Genomic DNA, 19,002 nt, shown 5'->3' with positions numbered 1-19,002 from the left:
ACATGAAAGGGTCTTGAAAAGCCGTGAAGAATGTTATATTGTACCTGTAACATTTTTCAGCGTGTCCGGTTTGGCAGTGGTTTCATGCAGTTAGATTATGCAGGAGGATGAAGGAATTGACACTACTGACGTGCCCACCAAGCTCTCCTAACTTAAATCCAACAGAAAACCGTTGGGACATTACGTTTTGGTCCATCCAATGCCACCAAATTACACCTCACACCGTCCAGGAAATCAGAGATGCCCTGCTCCAGATTTGGGAGGACACCCCCCAGCGTCATCTCATTAGGAGCATGCCCTGACATGGTCAGGCAAGCATACAAACATGTGAAGTCCATACAAACTACTAAGTACCATTTGAAGTTGCTCTAATGAAATTTTGTCAGATTAGCCTGTTGCATAATTTTTTCACTTTGATTTTTAGGTGTCTGTGAATTCAACCCTCTGTAAGTTAAAAAATTTCATTTCCATCAACTGATGTGGCATCCTTTCATTCCTAACACATTACCCTAGGATTACTACAGAAGCTCATACAGGACACTAGCCTGTAAAAATAATTTTCTTTCTATGGTCTCTGCAGATTGAGGGAGCCTTGTTGCATTCTGTTAAGACAGTTCTCACTTTCTAGAAGGTGTCATTCTCCCCCCCCCTATCAAAGACATCAGATCATTTGTTAATCTGACAGACTGCCTAGTCTTAAAGAATCTGTCTCAACTTACTGAATTGGCCATAACCAGGAATCAGTAAATCCAGGTCTGAAGTTATTTGAACCATGCTTATAACACAGATGTGCTGAAGAATGTTTCCGTGCCCGAATGTTTTGGGTGTTAATGTCGCCTTCAGACATGAACATCTCTGTCTGATCTGTGGTAAATTAGTCAACCTTGTATAAATTTGGTTTTTGATAGTTCCATTCAGTTATTATTGTGTCTGGTTTACTTCCTAGTTAGCGTCCTGCCATTCCTCCCACACTGCCTTAGAAACCCATGATTCCTTCTGGAGTGTAAGTGGTGTAGTAGCACATCAACAGCAGTCAGGTTTTGGGATTCTCTTTGGAAAAAAAAAAACTTATGGGAAACTCACCTGCCTGCTTGCTGTTTTTTGATTCATACGGTTTATGAGACATTTGAGTTTGCTAGACCTGAAAAATAAAAGACACTAAAAAAGAGGAAGAAAAAGAGAAAGACTGATGCAGAATATGGAGGTTCATAGAAGACTTGAAAATTTAAGTATTTGTTCACTGAAGTAAGAGTTAAAGCACCACACACCACACAATGTTGCAACTCAAATAGACTGCAAACGAGAGGTTTCCATAGAGACAGAAGGCACAACAGCGCCTTAGTAAGAATAGTAAAGATACCACAGAATATTAATAGATAAAGAAAAAAATCTAAATATGCAGAAGTCAAAGGAGCTTGCAAAGAAAAGCGTCTGGACTTCTTTAAGTTGCTTGAAGACGTTTCACCTCTCATCCGAGAAGCTTCTTCAGTTCTAAGGTCAAATGGTGGAGAGTCCTAGATATAAACCTAGTGGGAGTATCCCCCCACAGAGGGACAAAAGGACCCCCTGATGATCCTCTAATCGCCTGAGCCAAGGTGTGAAACTGGGTGTGGGTCCCAATCAGCCAGAGTTTTGGGTGTGTTCATTGTGAAACCTGGCCCCACCTTATCATGCGAATTCCTGAGGTCAGATGGCCCAGGATGTGAGTGGGCGTTAAGGCGCCTGGGAAGGGATCTCAAAACTGGATTATAGATGGCAGAGAGTTGGTGTCGTAAACCCCCGCCTCTGTTCAAAGATGGTCGCTCACAGTGGACATAGATGGCTTCTTTCACTCCTCTTTCAAACCATCTGTCCTCTCTGTCCAAAATGTGAACATTGGTATCCTCGAAAGAGTGTCCTTTATCCTTAAGATGCAGATGGACTGCTGAGTCTTGTCCTGTGGAGGTGGCTCTTCTGTGTTGTGCCATGCGCTTGTGAAGTGGCTGTTTGGTCTCTCCAATGTAGAGGTCTGAGCATTCCTCGCTGCACTGTACAGCATACACCACATTGTTAAGTTTGTGTTTTGGCGTTTTGTCTTTCGGGTGAACCAGTTTCTGTCTGAGCATGTTGCTGGATCTGAAATACACTGGAATGTCATGCTTGGAGAAAACTCTCCTGAGTTTCTCTGATACACCGGCTACATAGGGGATGACAATGTTGTTGCGTCTGTCCTTCTTATCCTCCCTCGCTGGTGTCTGGTCTTCTTTTCTGTGCCTCTTTGCTGACTTTAAGAACGCCCATTTAGGATAGCCGCACGTTTTGAGTGCTTCCTTTACATGTGTGTGTTCCTTCTTTTTCCCTTCAGGCTTAGAGGGAACATGTTCTGCCCGGTGGTGTAGGGTCCTAATTACTCCAAGTTTGTGTTCCAAAGGGTGATGGGAGTCAAAGAGGAGGTACTGGTCCGTGTGTGTGGGCTTCCGGTAAATTTCGATGTCGATGTCTTCTACAAGAAGACAGCTCCTTGGAGGACAGGACCAACTTCACACCCGATCAGATTTGCACACTGTTAGACCTCTGCCTCACCACTACATATTTCAAGTACAACGAAGGCTTTTACAGACAAAAACATGGCTGTGCCATGGGCTCCCCCGTGTCACCTATTGTAGCCAACCTTTACATGGAGGAAGTGGAAAGGAAGGCTCTTGGCTCTTTCAAAGGAAGAGTACCCAGCCACTGGTACAGATATGTGGACGACACCTGGGTCAAAATCAAGACACAAGAAATGGAATCCTTCACTGCGCACATTAACGCTGTGGATAAAAACATCAAGTTCACCAGGGAAGACACAAAGGACAACTGTTTGCCTTTCCTGGACTGCGCAGTGCATATTGAAGAGAACGGCAAACTCAACATCGAAATTTACCGGAAGCCCACACACACGGACCAGTACCTCCTCTTTGACTCCCATCACCCTTTGGAACACAAACTTGGAGTAATTAGGACCCTACACCACCGGGCAGAACATGTTCCCTCTAAGCCTGAAGGGGAAAAGAGGGAACACACACATGTAAAGGAAGCACTCAAAACGTGCGGCTATCCTAAATGGGCGTTCTTAAAGTCAGCAAAGAGGCACAGAAAAGAAGACCAGACACCAGCGAGGAAGGATAAGAAGGACAGACGCAACAACATTGTCATCCCCTATGTAGCCGGTGTATCAGAGAAACTCAGGAGAGTTTTCTCCAAGCATGACATCCCAGTGTATTTCAGACCCAGCAACACTCTCAGACAGAAACTGGTTCACCCGAAAGACAAAACGCCAAAACACAAACTTAACAATGTGGTGTATGCTGTACAGTGCAGCGAGGAATGCTCAGACCTCTACATTGGAGAGACCAAACAGCCACTTCACAAGCACATGGCACAACACAGAAGAGCCACCTCCACAGGACAAGACTCAGCAGTCCATCTGCATCTTAAGGATAAAGGACACTCTTTCGAGGATACCAATGTTCACATTTTGGACAGAGAGGACAGATGGTTTGAAAGAGGAGTGAAAGAAGCCATCTATGTCCACTGTGAGCGACCATCTTTGAACAGAGGCGGGGGTTTACGACACCAACTCTCTGCCATCTATAATCCAGTTTTGAGATCCCTTCCCAGGCGCCTTAACGCCCACTCACATCCTGGGCCATCTGACCTCAGGAATTCGCATGATAAGGTGGGGCCAGGTTTCACAATGAACACACCCAAAACTCTGGCTGATTGGGACCCACACCCAGTTTCACACCTTGGCTCAGGCGATTAGAGGATCATCAGGGGGTCCTTTTGTCCCTCTGTGGGGGGATACTCCCACTAGGTTTATATCTAGGACTCTCCACCATTTGACCTTAGAACTGAAGAAGCTTCTCGGATGAGAGGTGAAACGTCTTCAAGCAACTTAAAGAAGTCCAGACGCTTTTCTTTGCAAGCTCCTTTGACTACGATGACCTGGATGACTGAGAACCTTCACAGACATAAATATGCAGAAGTGTTGCAGAGAGGCTGTATGTGGCTAAAAAATGGAAATGCTGTGAGAGTTTATTTTAAATCCTTTAAGCTGTTTAATGTCTTCAATGTGCCTCAAGAATCCTTTCTAATGTGACTTTTTAATTTTAATACATGCAGCCATTAACAAAGCTTGTTTATTGCTGTATGTGTTGTACTATGTTGAAGTGACGTAAAACTGAGCAAAATGTCTCATGAAAAACTGAATTAAGTACTTCTGCTGGTGTGTCAAATTCTTAAGTTAAGATACAGGTTTTTACCAAAAATAAATAATAATAATGAACATATATAAGATATTTAGTGCAACAGAACATGCTATATTTATGAAAGCCAGTTTGTAAAAATCAATAGTGTCTGCGAAGAATTTAGTTGCAAAATGAGGAAGAAATAGAGATGAGGAAGTGAAACCTGAGATTAAAAAGTCAGCAGAGATCATTGTGCAGAGAAGACTGATAAACAGCAAATACACTGAGGTAAAAAATGTGTAAAATATATTCAAAATATATTTAAAACTCTTAATGAACACTGTTTCCAATTGTCTTTCACTGTTGATAAAAGTAGGAGCTGACTCAGTGCTGGGAAATGAAAAAAAAAGGCTGGATGATTAAAGATCGTTATGCATTCATTATGCACTGTGAAATAAGTGAGCATGTGACATCCTTTAGAGACATTTCTGGACATTTACTTCATATGCTGCATGTTTGTCTGTGCAGGGAGAAACTGAATGTGCCAAGGATCAAATCAAGATGTTGGTTCTGATCTGGTCAGCTGTACTTTTCTCTGTGACGGGCAGTGATGCTGACACAGGTTTGTATCCTCTTTACAATTTTATAATTCTGCATATAATAAATAATCTTCCAACATTTGAATGTAACACTGTTTTTTTGGACATACGTCCAGGTTATAAATATTTCTTCTTATCTGTTGACTCGTGGTGTCATTTAAAAAAAAGTTGTGTACACACAGCAAATGCTAATGCATATACTATTATATATTGTACATATGTTTATTAGTCTCAGATTTAGCCATTCTTATATTTTGCTTGTTTTACGTCATTGTATTTTTGCACAACTCTGCTGCTTGTGAAGGTCGCACACAAGAATTTCACTCGCATGTACTGTACCAGTGTACCTGCACATGTGATGTGACAATAAAAGTGATGTGATGTGATGTAATGTAAAAAACAAACAAACTTGCAAAGAGATTGCAAACAAAACATAAAGAAACAGCAAAGGCCAATGCAGTCTCAAGAAACAAATTCATCTTTGCTTGCCTAAAACTAAAGTCTGTTTATTTTATCTCCTCCTTTACATTTGCAGGTGATTCAGAAATGAGAAATCCACAGTGTGACAGAGAATACTGCATCACTCTTAATGTGAGAAAGCTGACAGCAGAGGCTGGACTCTATGTTGTGATCCCGTGTTCTTTCAAGACTGCTGAAGGCTTTGAAACCCAACATATAGTGTGGTATAAATGTGAAGCATCAGAAGCAGGATGTGATCGTCCTGTCATGATATTTCACACCAACAAAAGCACTGATGTTCAACCTGAGTTTGAAGGACGAGTGTCACTTATCGAGCATGTCATTCAGAACAACTGCAGCATCATCATCAATAATCTCAAAGAGTCTGATTCTGGATCATATCACCTCAGAGTTATTGGTGAAGTGAATAGGAAGACAGATGCATTTACATTTATTCCTAAAGTTAATGTCTCTGTTAAAGGTATGAAAAGCTAGATCAAAAACAATCATGTAGGAAATTGAAATGTAGTTCAACATGCTTGTGTTTTATTGTATCTGTGAAACATTTTGCACATTTGCTGACCCTTGTATGCAGCTTATAAGAAGTGCAACAATTCCCGATAAACATCTACTTAAATTTCTGGAGTTTTTTTCCTCTTTTAATTCAAGTTCATTTGATTCCACTAATGTACTGTGTTCCCACCAGGTCTTAAACAAAAACCCACAGTAATGATTCCCACACTGACAGAGGGACAGCAGGCCACTCTGACCTGCACTGCTCCTGGTCTCTGCTCTGGATCTGTTCCTGAAATCACCTGGACATGGAGAGGAGCAGGAGGGACTGAATCTTACATTGCAAGGAACAGTACTGATTACAAGACAGAGAATCTGACAGCTTTCACACAGAGTCATGTCTCAACTTTGACCTTTAATGCTTTGGCTAAACACCGCAACACCAGTATCACTTGCAAGATCAGCTTTACAGATAAAACAACTACAGAAGGGAGTTCAACTTTGACTGTGAACTGTGAGTATTTCTAAATCTAAATATTTCTATCTAAAATATTCAGAATGCTATTGAATGTTATAGTGCTTTTGAAGAAAAGTCAGGAAGTTATATGGAATGTGTCCTTTGTCACATAGACGTGAAGAAAATTAAAATCACTAAGGATACAAGTGTGAAGGAGGGTGAAGCTCTGAATCTGACCTGCAGTGTAGAAAGTTTTCCCCCATCTCTGATCATCTGGTCTAAACATAGTTCCAACACGAGCCTGCACAATGACACTGGATTAGCAACTCTCTCCATGCTGAATATGACAACGAAAGATTCTGGCCAGTACATCTGTACAGCTAAATATATGAACAATATAGTCAACAATACAGACACCAAAGTCAATGTAACAGTCATATGTAAGTACAAACCTTGTTTTTAATGTATTCATTAAGTGTGCCTATGCGAAGGCACACTTATTACTATTGCTCGGATTTATTATTATTATTATTATTAAGTGTGCCTATGCGAAGGCACACTTATTACTATTGCTCGGATTTATTATTATTATTATTATTATTAAGTGTGCCTATGCGAAGGCACACTTATTACTATTGCTCGGATTTATTAAGTGTGCCTATGCGAAGGCACACTTATTACTATTGCTCGGATTTATTATTAAGTGTGCCTATGCGAAGGCACACTTATTACTATTGCTCGGATTTATTAAGTGTGCCTATGCGAAGGCACACTTATTACTATTGCTCGGATTTATTATTATTATTATTCTTTTTCCGCCTGAAATTTTGGACCTTAACTCGCCCCACAGTTTTGAGACAAGGTTCACATATGATATATCATTGTGTGCGGCTGGAGCTGGAATGAGTTGCTATGACTTTTGGTGTTTATTACTTCTATAGTTTTTTAAATATGAATATTTTAATGCAAGTTTTTGCCCATTCAAATGAATGGGAACGAACGAAAGTGAAACTTTACTTACTTTGTGGTGTGTTTGCTCACTCACTTAATTTGTGGTGTGTTGGCTCACTCTAGTGGTATGTCCCCGTATTTGGATTACCATAATGACAACAATACGAACGGCGCGCACAGCGTTGGTGCTTTCAGGAACCATTGGAATTCTTAAGGTTGCACGAAGCATTGAATAGTTACGGTAACGGCAATGGTGTACGCTTGGTGGAAAACTGCATATCCCACAATTCAAAGCACGCCTCTACCAGTCAAACAATGGCGGCTGCCACTTGGTTTAATATATTCCTCTTATTTGTGTTTCTAGGTCACAAAGTAAACTTTTAAGATATTTTCAGGTGAGAATGTAGGTGTGTAAACGTCAAATATCTGCTCGTTTTGTCAAAACATCCCATATTAGCAACAGATTTCTCACGATGTTGCTGCTAGCCGGCTAGCTAGCGCCGCTTCGCTCAAAAGCACCCAGGCTTGGCTTTCAGTGAGGCGTCTCTAACTCCTTTCACCCCCGATCGCTCCGCAAACAGTCTTTGTCTTAGCTGGACTTATTTTTCGTTTATATGGGCCGATGATGCTGGTCGATGTGGAAAAAATAACTGAGTTGTTCATATACCGGTGGCTAGCTAGCTCCGCGTTAGCCACCGGTATATGTCTCTTCCCCTCGTATGCGGGGAAAGAAACACCGATCGACCGGTGGTGGCTAACGCGGAGCTCAATCGTGGATAAGGGAAACCCAATGCAGGAGAAGCAGGCGGCTGGTGAACTGAATTTCAGGTAAGACGTTATTAACTGCACTCTATTTGGGTCAGATATAAACCGAGTTTAGGTGTAGTTTATTTTCATTGTGCTGACAGTTACAATAACTGTACTGCGTGCTAGCTAGCACGACGGAGTTTCTATACAGCTGTGCGCGCTAAGTTACTGATGTTGAACTTTATGACAGCCTCCCCTATTTTCAGGCGAGAATGTAGGGGTGTAAACTTCAAATATCTGCTCGTTTTGTCAAAACATCCCATATTAGCAACAGATTTCTCACGATGTTGCTGCTAGCCGGCTAGCTAGCGCCGCTTCGCTCAAAAGCACCCAGGCTTGGCTTTCAGTGAGGCGTCTCTAACTCCTTTCACCCCCGATCGCTCCGCAAACAGTCTTTGTCTTAGCTGGACTTATTTTTCGTTTATATGGGCCGATGATGCTGGTCGATGTGGAAAAAATAACTGAGTTGTTCATATACCGGTGGCTAGCTAGCTCCGCGTTAGCCACCGGTATATGTCTCTTCCCCTCGTATGCGGGGAAAGAAACACCGATCGACCGGTGGTGGCTAACGCGGAGCTCAATCGTGGATAAGGGAAACCCAATGCAGGAGAAGCAGGCGGCTGGTGAACTGAATTTCAGGTAAGACGTTATTAACTGCACTCTATTTGGGTCAGATATAAACCGAGTTTAGGTGTAGTTTATTTTCGTTGTGCTGACAGTTACAATAACTGTACTGCGTGCTAGCTAGCACGACGGAGTTTCTATACAGCTGTGCGCGCTAAGTTACTGATGTTGAACTTTATGACAGCCTCCCCTATTTTCAGGCGAGAATGTAGGGGTGTAAACTTCAAATATCTGCTCGTTTTATCAAGAAGTCCCATATTTTATCAAGAAGTCCCATATCTCTCACGATGTTACTGCTAGCGCCGCATGGCAGCTAGCTGGCTAGGGCGGCTTGGCTGACACCTAGGCCGGGCTGACTGATACCCAGGCCGGCTCACGCTCACGTTTCACTGCCGCATGGCAGCTAGCCGGCTAGCTGGCTAGCGCGGCTTGGCTGCCACCCAAGTCGGGCTGGCTGACACCCAGGCCCGCTCACGCTGTCGTGTTATTTTTCATTTATATGGGCTGGTGATTCAGTATGAGTGTCCGGTGAACTGAATGTCAGGTAAGACGTTATGTATATGTAAGGTAGTGACTGGAATAAGTCACAAGGTGTCGCTGTTGAGCTGCATATATGTTGTAAATTTTAGCAATTTTGACCATTTGTCCTCTGCAGGACACCGTAGTTCAGATTTCTCGTTCGCGTGGGCGCCATCTTGGTTCAGTGTTTACTGTGATGTGCAAAGGTAAGCACTGTCAGTGGCGAACTGCATTGGTTTTGTTTAAAAATAAGTGTTCCACTGTGTAAAATAGCGGTTTGTCATTTAAGCCGAGCATATATTTTGTTTATTGAGAGGTTCATGTATTGTCTGATGAGAGTATGAGACAAAGATATACTTTTCTTTCTTACTCTCATATAAAATATTTAGCTTTTATTAAATAGTTATCTGAATCTTACAACCAAAGTTTGTATAATAATACACAAGATTGGCTGTAGACCATTGTTAATCATTCAGAACACTGTGTAAAAATAACAAAAAACAAAAAGTGAATGAAAAGTGCATAAATATTTATTTTACGTGTTTGATGTGTGTGGCAGGGCGTGGTCTGCAGTGCCGCTGCAGGGGAGGTGGACCCACCTCAGCGGCATCTGCAATCACGCCTCTCAGGTGTAAAGTCTGTGCTCTCTCTGCTTTTTTTTTTTTTTTTTTTTTTTTTTTTGTGTATGTGTCGGGCTATGAGATGAAAAGCTACAGCCGGCTGTGTGGGTACAGCAACTATGTGTGAAAAGTGGTCCATAACGTAATGCTTCAAAGTGTGTTCATGCAAACATTGTCGGGTCTGCTTATGAGCCTCTGCGCACAGCGTCTACAAATTGGGGCTGTACGAAGTCACCTCATCTTTACACAAAACCGTAAGCTGTCATCTGTGAGGCGCGAGCGGTGTTTGGTTTTACCATAGTTCATGGTGGAGAATGGCTGCTCTGCTGAGTTTTGCTCTCTGTAGCCGTTTGAATGGCAAACTATACTGATTAGCGGCGGCATAGGCACACTTAAAATTTCTTCAGAAATTTTCGCTTTCTAGTTATTATTATTATTATTAAGTGTGCCTATGCGAAGGCACACTTATTACTATTGCTCGGATTTATTATTAAGTGTGCCTATGCGAAGGCACACTTATTACTATTGCTCGGATTTATTATTATTATTGTGTGGATGCTTTAAGCATCCACACTCTTGAGTTCCTCTTGGGACTTCCGTACACTTTTTGGCACTTAACTACTTCCACAATTTTCAGCCGATTTTCACCGTTCAAATTTTAAAATATTCTGCTATTTCTGCTAATTCCTGCTATGTCTTTTGGTATTTTTCACTATTATACTTTTTAAAATATTAAGCTTAATTTGTCCCATTGAAATGAATGGGAAACTTCTGCAATTCTGCTAAAATTAGCTTGTTTCTGAAACTTAACTACTTCCTCATATTTTCACGTAGAACAACCATTCAAACTTTAAAATGTTCTCAAATTATTGGGCTATTCAGGTATGATTCAGCTTTTTCAAATCTTTTACCGTTTTACCTTTATGCCTCTTAAAGTTTTCAGTTGCAAAATTGTGATTTTTCACAAAATACATGCGTTGTCATGGTTGCTATGCACTTGGCTTCCAGTGTGCCACTGAAGGTTTTGCAGTCTTCTGTTCATGTCCGAACAACTTCTTGCTACTTGCTCAATCTTCACTCAACTTCCACAAATTATACATCAAAACATAGGTATTTTTGCTGGGTTTCCGAAAATGTCACTATCATTGTTGTGGTATTCATAGAACTTTCGCAAATCTCCTCAGACCAACACAATGTCGGAAAACTCTCCATATAAAGTCAATGGAGAGTTTGTTCAAAATCACCGCTGCATTTCTGTAATGAGAGGCATATTCGAATCGTCATATCTCCTTAACGAAGCAAAGTTAAGACATGAGGCTTGTCCCGGTATATCTTCAGACACTCGTGACGCTCACAATTCAAGAATTTCTTTCTCACGTATTACCGTTCTGAAATGAGTTGGACTTGTTTGAGGGTAGGAAATTCGTCCGTCGCTCAGATTTCTTCAGATTTCAAACCCTGGAAATGAACCACTTTTTTCTCTCGTCATAACTTTTTGTTGGATTTCCACAGAGACCTGAAAATTTCCATGACTATTCACCAAAGCCTGCTGTCTCTTACGGTGAAAGAATGATATCGATACTCCAAATAGATTTCGAGTTACAAAGCGTTGTTTGAGGGCAAGTCAAGCCAGTTTTTGCTTCGCTCTACTCAGTTATGGTGCATTAGAAGTCAAATATCTTTAATAATTCACATTTTAATGATAAATTGTCAACACTGGAAGATTCCCCCATCTCTTCTGAACAAAACGGTGTAAGAATGACCGCTCTAGCCCCTACGGTTAGGAAATTATGGTCATTTGTTTGAGGGGAGTCGTCACTATGAGAAATAGGCTGCAATAATCCTGTGCCTCTCTGTGCTGCGTGTGTAAATAGATGCACCTGTTTTGGCGGGAAAAAGTACACAGGCTCTCTGATTGGTGGATTCAAATTCAGCAGCTCCCAGGCTGACCTAGAAACTTACTTCTCTCTCCCTGTGCATTTTTTTGCTGATTTTTTCATTTAACAAGTATATTTGAGGGACCCTCAGCATGTTCAGCATTTTTTCAGCTGTCCATTTTGCTTTTCCAATTTTTCTGTTTAACTTATTACTATTGTGCTAAATCATACTATTTCTGCTATTTTATAAGATTTGTGCAAAATATAGTATTTCTGCCAAATATAGTATTTCTGATTATTTATAGTTTTTCTACTAAATCATAGTACAGTATTTCTGCTTTTTATAGGATTTGTGCTAAAACATAGTATTTCTACTAAATGTAGTATTTATGCTTAATCATACTATTTCTGCTTTTCATAGAATTTGTGCCTAATATAGTATTTCTGCTAAATTACAGTATTTATGCTTTTTATACTATTTGTGCTAAAACATAGTATTTCTACTAAATGTAGTATTTATGCTTAATCATACTATTTCTGCTTTTTATAGGATTTGTGCCTAATATAGTATTTCTGCTTTTTATAGGATTTTTGCTCAAACATAATATTTATACTAAATGTAGTGTTTATGCTTAATCATACTATTTCTGCTTTTTATAGGATTTGTGCTTAATATAGTATTTCTGCTAAATTATAGTATTTCTGCTTTTTATAGTATTTGTGCTAAAACATAGTATTTCTACTAAATGTAGTGTTTATGCTTAATCATACTATTTCTGCTTTTTATAGGATTTGTGCTTAATATAGTATTTCTGCTAAATTATAGTATTTCTGCTTTTTATAGTATTTGTGCTAAAACATAGTATTTCTACTAAATGTAGTATTTATGCTTAATCATAGTATTTCTATATATTTCTGCCAGGTCCCCAGGCAGCCAATCCTCTGTGAGGACTGAGACATTCAAATTTTCAAATCAGGGCCTGCACGGCTTCCCAGCCAATCATATATGTGTCCTGAGGCATTCAAATTTGCATATTGGGGCCTTCATGGCTTCTAAGCCAGCCAATCATATCTGAGGGCTGAGGAATTCAAATCCAAAAATCAGGGCCTGCACGGCTTCCCAGCCAGCCAATCATATATGTGGTCTGAGGCATTCAAATTTGCATATTGGGGAATTCGTGGCTTCTAAGTCAACAAGTCATCCATGTCATATATCTCTAAAAATTCATATTTTAATGATAAATTGTCAACACTTGAAGATTCCCCCATCTCTTCTGAACAAAACGGTGTAAGAATGACCGCTCTAGCCCCTACGGTTAGGAAATTATGGTCATTTGTTTGAGGGGAGTCGTCATTATGAGAAATAGACTGCAATCCGGTTGTTCAGTGATGACGCGACGAATCCTACTTCCGGGTCTAAAGTAGTCTGCGTTTAATATGGCATTTGTGTTGTTAACATGTTTAATGTTATGTATTTTCTTCTATTTGATCTCAAAAAGCTCCTAAAACAGTCAGCGATCACTGTTGACCTCCCTCGGCTTTTATTACCGCTAATCATTTATTTAAGCTCAGTTTTTAAAACCTTAGGATGTAACTACAGCCCAGCCCATGCAGCAGTATATGAATGACTAACCTCGTATTGTGGATGGATTATCTCAGTTGTTCTCCTGGCTGAAGTTTGGTCCGTTTACAGCATCCTGCCATGCAATTACATTTGTTCCTGACCACCGAGAAAACTCACGATAACTTTTGTCAAGTGGAAAAAAAGTTAGCTTGTTTATATTATGCTAACATAGCTGTGTCGCTAGCGGTCACGTAGCACATCATTATATACCAGCTAGCCAAACTTCAGTAACCCTACAAACGTCACTGCTGTTTAGTTTTCTGTCTTCATTTATGCTGGAAGTGATAACAGAGCTGTACGTTTAATTTGTTTCCAAAACCCCGCAGTCAGGACATGCTATATTGTATTTAGATAGAAGCTAGCGAGCTAACTCCCTGCTAACTTCTAACTCCGTTAAATGTCATAAATTCTGTTTTCATGGATGCCTGGATGTTAAACTCAATTGTTACACCTGGTAGAGCAGAACGCTGATCATTTTATTAATATACTATTTCTGCTTTTAATAGGATTTGTGCTTAATATACTATTTCTGCTTTTTATAGGATTTGTGCTTAATATAGTATTTCTGCTAAATGTAGTATTTATGCTTAATCATACTATTTCTATATATTTCTGCCAGGCAGCCAATCCTCTGTGCGGACTCAGACACATATCACATATCAGGGCCTGCACGGCTTCCCAGCCAGCCAATCATGTCTGAGGTCTTCCGTTTCCTCTCTCGTCATATCTCAGCGACGGTTGTACAAAGAGCAATGAAAATCGCAGTCAAAGTACACCAAAGTCCGCTGATTCACCCAGTACAAGAATTATGCCTCTAGTCCACCTAGTTTTTGAGTTACACAACGTTTTGTAACTCCAAAAAACGGCGTTTTTCGCCTCTCACCGGGATCTAATTCTGACTGCTCATCACCCTGTTTTTCAAAATGGCTCCTCTCTTTCCCAGTGGCGCAGTTGGTAATGACACGGGTCTGCAAGCCAAAGATTGCGGGTTCGATTCCACCTTGGTCAACATGTTTTTTTTCCCTACAAATTAATACACTGTCACAGACCAGTAATTCATATTCATCATCTATTACAATTCTGCAAACTTTTATGATTTTACCAGCTTTTCTAATATGGACCTCACATTCTTAACACTCCATGGCACAAATACTCTTCCCTTTAGGCTCTGTGTATGTGTGTGTGTGTATCAATATTTCTCCCATTTTAAAGTATTACTCCTCCATAATTGTATTTCTGTTAAATCAAAGTACTTTTACTACATCTTAGTACTTCTGCTCAATCATAGTATTTCTGCTAAATCATTGTTATTATGCTATATTGTAGTATTTCTGCTCAATCATACTATTTCTACTATATTATATTTTTCTTTCTAAATATAGCATTTCTGCTATATAATTGTATTTCTGCTATGTTATAATATTTGTGCTAAACCAGAGTATTTGTGCTGTATCATAGTATTTCTGCCAAATTATAATATTTGTGCTAAAACATAGTCTTAATTTAAAATTACAATATTCATAGTTCATCACAGTGTCTCTGGTAAATCACAGTATTTCTGCTATGTTGTACTATTTTTCTAAATCATAGTGTTTCTGTAATGCTTAAGTATTTTTGTCTAAATATATTCTTTCTGTTATCTTATACTATTTCTCCTAAATTCTTGTATTTTTGAGAAGTTATGTTTCTGGTAAGTTACAATATTTCTGCTAAGTTCTGCTATGCTATTGTATTTCTGCCAAGTATTATGTTTCCTCTAAGATATTGCAGTTCTGCTAAGTTATTCCATTTTAGAAAAGTTCCTTTGCTTCTGCAAAGTTTTTACAATTTCTGCAACTTTTCAGCTTTTTCAGCTACTTTTTGCATACAGCTTCAGCTTTAAAGCATCCACACTGCATTTTCGCAGGAAATGCAAATTTTTCTAGTTATTATTATTATTATTATTCTTTTTCCGCCTGAAATTTTGGACCTTAACTCGCCCCACAGTTTTGAGACAAGGTTCACATATGATATATCATTGTGTGCGGCTGGAGCTGGAATGAGTTGCTATGACTTTTGGTGTTTATTACTTCTATAGTTTTTTAAATATGAATATTTTAATGCAAGTTTTTTCCCATTGAAATGAATGGAGAACAAGAAAACTTCATTTGTGGTGTGCTGGCTCACTCTAGTGGTATGTCGGGAGTAATGCGAGGCGGCCGCTGTGTCCCTGTGGACGCTTTTATTTTGTATAACTACCAGAAGTAGTTCCTGTGTACTGACGCTAGCTGGGTAGCTAGCGCCGCGTCGCTTAAAAAGCAGCCGGGCTTGTCTTAAACTTAAGAGGCTGACACTCGCTAAACCACCCGATCGCTCGCCAAGCGACTGTTTCACACTGGACTTATTTTTCGTTTATATGGGCCGATGATGCTGGTCGATGAGGAAAAACTAACTGAGTTGTTTGGTGGTGGCTAACGCGGAGCTAGCTAGCCACCGGTATGTGTCTCTTTCCCCTCATATGTGGGGAAAGAAACATGTGAGGCGGCCGCCGATCGACCGGTTTTCAGGTGAGAATGTAGGTGTGTAAACGTCAAATATCTGCTCGTTTTGTCAAAACATCCCATATTAGCAACAGATTTCTCGCGATGTTGCTGCTAGCCGGCTAGCTAGTTTGGCCGGCCGGCTAGCTAGCTCGGCTAGCTAGCGCCGCTTCGCTCAAAAGCACCCAGGCTTGGCTTTCAGTGAGGCGTCTCTAACTCCTTTCACCCCCGATCGCTCCGCAAACAGTCTTTGTCTTAGCTGGACTTATTTTTCGTTTATATGGGCCGATGATGCTGGTCGATGTGGAAAAAATAACTGAGTTGTTCATATACCGGTGGCTAGCTAGCTCCGCGTTAGCCACCGGTATATGTCTCTTCCCCTCGTATGCGGGGAAAGAAACACCGATCGACCGGTGGTGGCTAACGCGGAGCTCAATCGTGGATAAGGGAAACCCAATGCAGGAGAAGCAGGCGGCTGGTGAACTGAATTTCAGGTAAGACGTTATTAACTGCACTCTATTTGGGTCAGATATAAACCGAGTTTAGGTGTAGTTTATTTTCGTTGTGCTGACAGTTACAATAACTGTACTACGTGCTAGCTAGCACGACGGAGTTTCTATACAGCTGTGCGCGCTAAGTTACTGATTTTGAACTTTATGACAGCCTCCCCTATTTTCAGGCGAGAATGTAGGGGTGTAAACTTCAAATATCTGCTCGTTTTATCAAGAAGTCCCATATTTTATCAAGAAGTCCCATATCTCTCACGATGGCTGACACCCAGGCTGGGCTGGCTGACACCCAGGCCCGCTCACGCTGTCGTGTCACCCCTAGTCTTTCGTGATGACTCTTGGTTGGCTGCTGGACTTATTTTTCATTTATATGGGCTGGTGATTCAGTATGAGTGTCCGGTGAACTGAATGTCAGGTAAGACGTTATGTATATGTAAGGTAGTGACTGGAATAAGTCACAAGGTGTCGCTGTTGAGCTGCATATATGTTGTAAATTTTAGCAATTTTGACCATTTGTCCTCTGCAGGACACCGTAGTTCAGATTTCTCGTTCGCGTGGGCGCCATCTTGGTTCAGTGTTTACTGTGATGTGCAAAGGTAAGCACTGTCAGTGGCGAACTGCATTGGTTTTGTTTAAAAATAAGTGTTCCACTGTGTAAAATAGCGGTTTGTCATTTAAGCCGAGCAAATATTTTGTTTATTGAGAGGTTCATGTATTGTCTGATGAGAGTATGAGACAAAGATATACTTTTCTTTCTTACTCTCATATAAAATATTTAGCTTTTATTAAATAGTTATCTGAATCTTACAACCAAAGTTTGTATAATAATACACAAGATTGGCTGTAGACCATTGTTAATCATTCAGAACACTGTGTAAAAATAACAAAAAACAAAAAGTGAATGAAAAGTGCATAAATATTTATTTTACGTGTTTGATGTGTGTGGCAGGGCGTGGTCTGCAGTGCCGCTGCAGGGGAGGTGGACCCACCTCAGCGGCATCTGCAATCACGCCTCTCAGGTGTAAAGTCTGTGCTCTCTCTGCTTTTTTTTTTTTTTTTTTTTTTTTTTTTTTTTTTGGTGTATGTGTCGGGCTATGAGATGAAAAGCTACAGCCGGCTGTGTGGGTACAGCAACTATGTGTGAAAAGTGGTCCATAACGTAATGCTTCAAAGTGTGTTCATGCAAACATTGTCGGGTCTGCTTATGAACCTCTGCGCACAGCGTCTACAAATTGGGGCTGTACGAAGTCACCTCATCTTTACCCAAAACTGTAAGCTGTCATCTGTGAGGCGCGAGCGGTGTTTGGTTTTACCATAGTTCATGGTGGAGAATGGCTGCTCCGGTGAGTTTTGCTCTCTGTAGCCGTTTGAATGGCAAACTATACTGATTAGCGGCGGCATAGGCACACTTAAAATTTCTTCAGAAATTTTCGCTTTCTAGTTATTATTATTATTATTATTATTATTATTCTTTTTCCGCCTGAAATTTTGGACCTTAACTCGCCCCACAGTTTTGAGACAAGGTTCACATATGATATATCATTGTGTGCGGCTGGAGCTGGAATGAGTTGCTATGACTTTTGGTGTTTATTACTTCTATAGTTTTTTAAATATGAATATTTTAATGCAAGTTTTTTCCCATTGAAATGAATAGAGAACAAGAAAACTTCATTTGTGGTGTGCTGGCTCACTCTAGTGGTATGTCGGGAGTAATGCGAGGCGGCCGCTGTGTCCCTGTGGACGCTTTTATTTTGTATAACTACCGGAAGTAGTTCCTGTGTACTGACGCTAGCTGGGTAGCTATCGCCGCGTCGCTTAAAAAGCAGCCGGGCTTGTCTTAAACTTAAGAGGCTGACACTCGCTAAACCACCCGATCGCTCGCCAAGCGACTGTTTCACACTGGACTTATTTTTCGTTTATATGGGCCGATGATGCTGGTCGATGAGGAAAAACTAACTGAGTTGTTTGGTGGTGGCTAACGCGGAGCTAGCTAGCCACCGGTATGTGTCTCTTTCCCCTCATATGTGGGGAAAGAAACATGCGAGGCGGCCGCCGATCGACCGGTTTTCAGGTGAGAATGTAGGTGTGTAAACGTCAAATATCTGCTCGTTTTGTCAAAACATCCCATATTAGCAACAGATTTCTCACGATGTTGCTGCTAGCCGGCTAGCTAGTTCGGCCGGCCGGCTAGCCGGCTAGCTAGTTCGGCCGGCCGGCTAGCTAGCTCGGCTAGCTAGCGCCGCTTCGCTCAAAAGCACCCAGGCTTGGCTTTCAGTGAGGCGTCTCTAACTCCTTTTACCCCCGATCGCTCCGCAAACAGTCTTTGTATTAGCTGGACTTATTTTTCGTTTATATGGGCCGATGATGCTGGTCGATGTGGAAAAAATAACTGAGTTGTTCATATACCGGTGGCTAGCTAGCTCCGCGTTAGCCACCGGTATATGTCTCTTCCCCTCGTATGCGGGGAAAGAAACATGCGAGGCGGCCACCGATCGACCGGTGGTGGCTAACGCGGAGCTCAATCGTGGATAAGGGGAACCCAATGCAGGAGAAGCAGGCGGCTGGTGAACTGAATTTCAGGTAAGACGTTATTAACTGCACTCTATTTGGGTCAGATATAAACCGAGTTTAGGTGTAGTTTATTTTCGTTGTGCTGACAGTTACAATAACTGTACTGCGTGCTAGCTAGCACCACGGAGTTTCTATACAGCTGTGC

The 19,002-nt window shown here is 41.0% G+C and overlaps 1 protein-coding gene across 1 annotated transcript in view; it reads left to right on the top strand.

Moving 5' to 3' along the window:
• Window positions 1–19,002, top strand: part of LOC146699064 (sialic acid-binding Ig-like lectin 10) — a 170,443-nt gene that overhangs the window by 2,753 nt on the left and 148,688 nt on the right. Inside the window, exons 2-5 of the mRNA XM_085472602.1 lie at window positions 4,737–4,830; window positions 5,343–5,747; window positions 5,973–6,293; window positions 6,410–6,676. Coding sequence (XP_085328728.1) covers window positions 4,737–4,830; window positions 5,343–5,747; window positions 5,973–6,293; window positions 6,410–6,676 — 1,087 coding nt within the window. The remainder of the gene's footprint in view (window positions 1–4,736; window positions 4,831–5,342; window positions 5,748–5,972; window positions 6,294–6,409; window positions 6,677–19,002) is intronic.

The sequence above is a fragment of the Copadichromis virginalis genome, linkage group LG11, assembly GCF_057382275.1.
Source record: "Copadichromis virginalis isolate Kocher_CV1m ecotype Utaka linkage group LG11, C_Virginalis_male_GT1.1, whole genome shotgun sequence".
Lineage (NCBI taxonomy): Eukaryota > Metazoa > Chordata > Actinopteri > Cichliformes > Cichlidae > Copadichromis > Copadichromis virginalis.
This window is presented reverse-complemented; position numbering and strand designations above follow the sequence as displayed.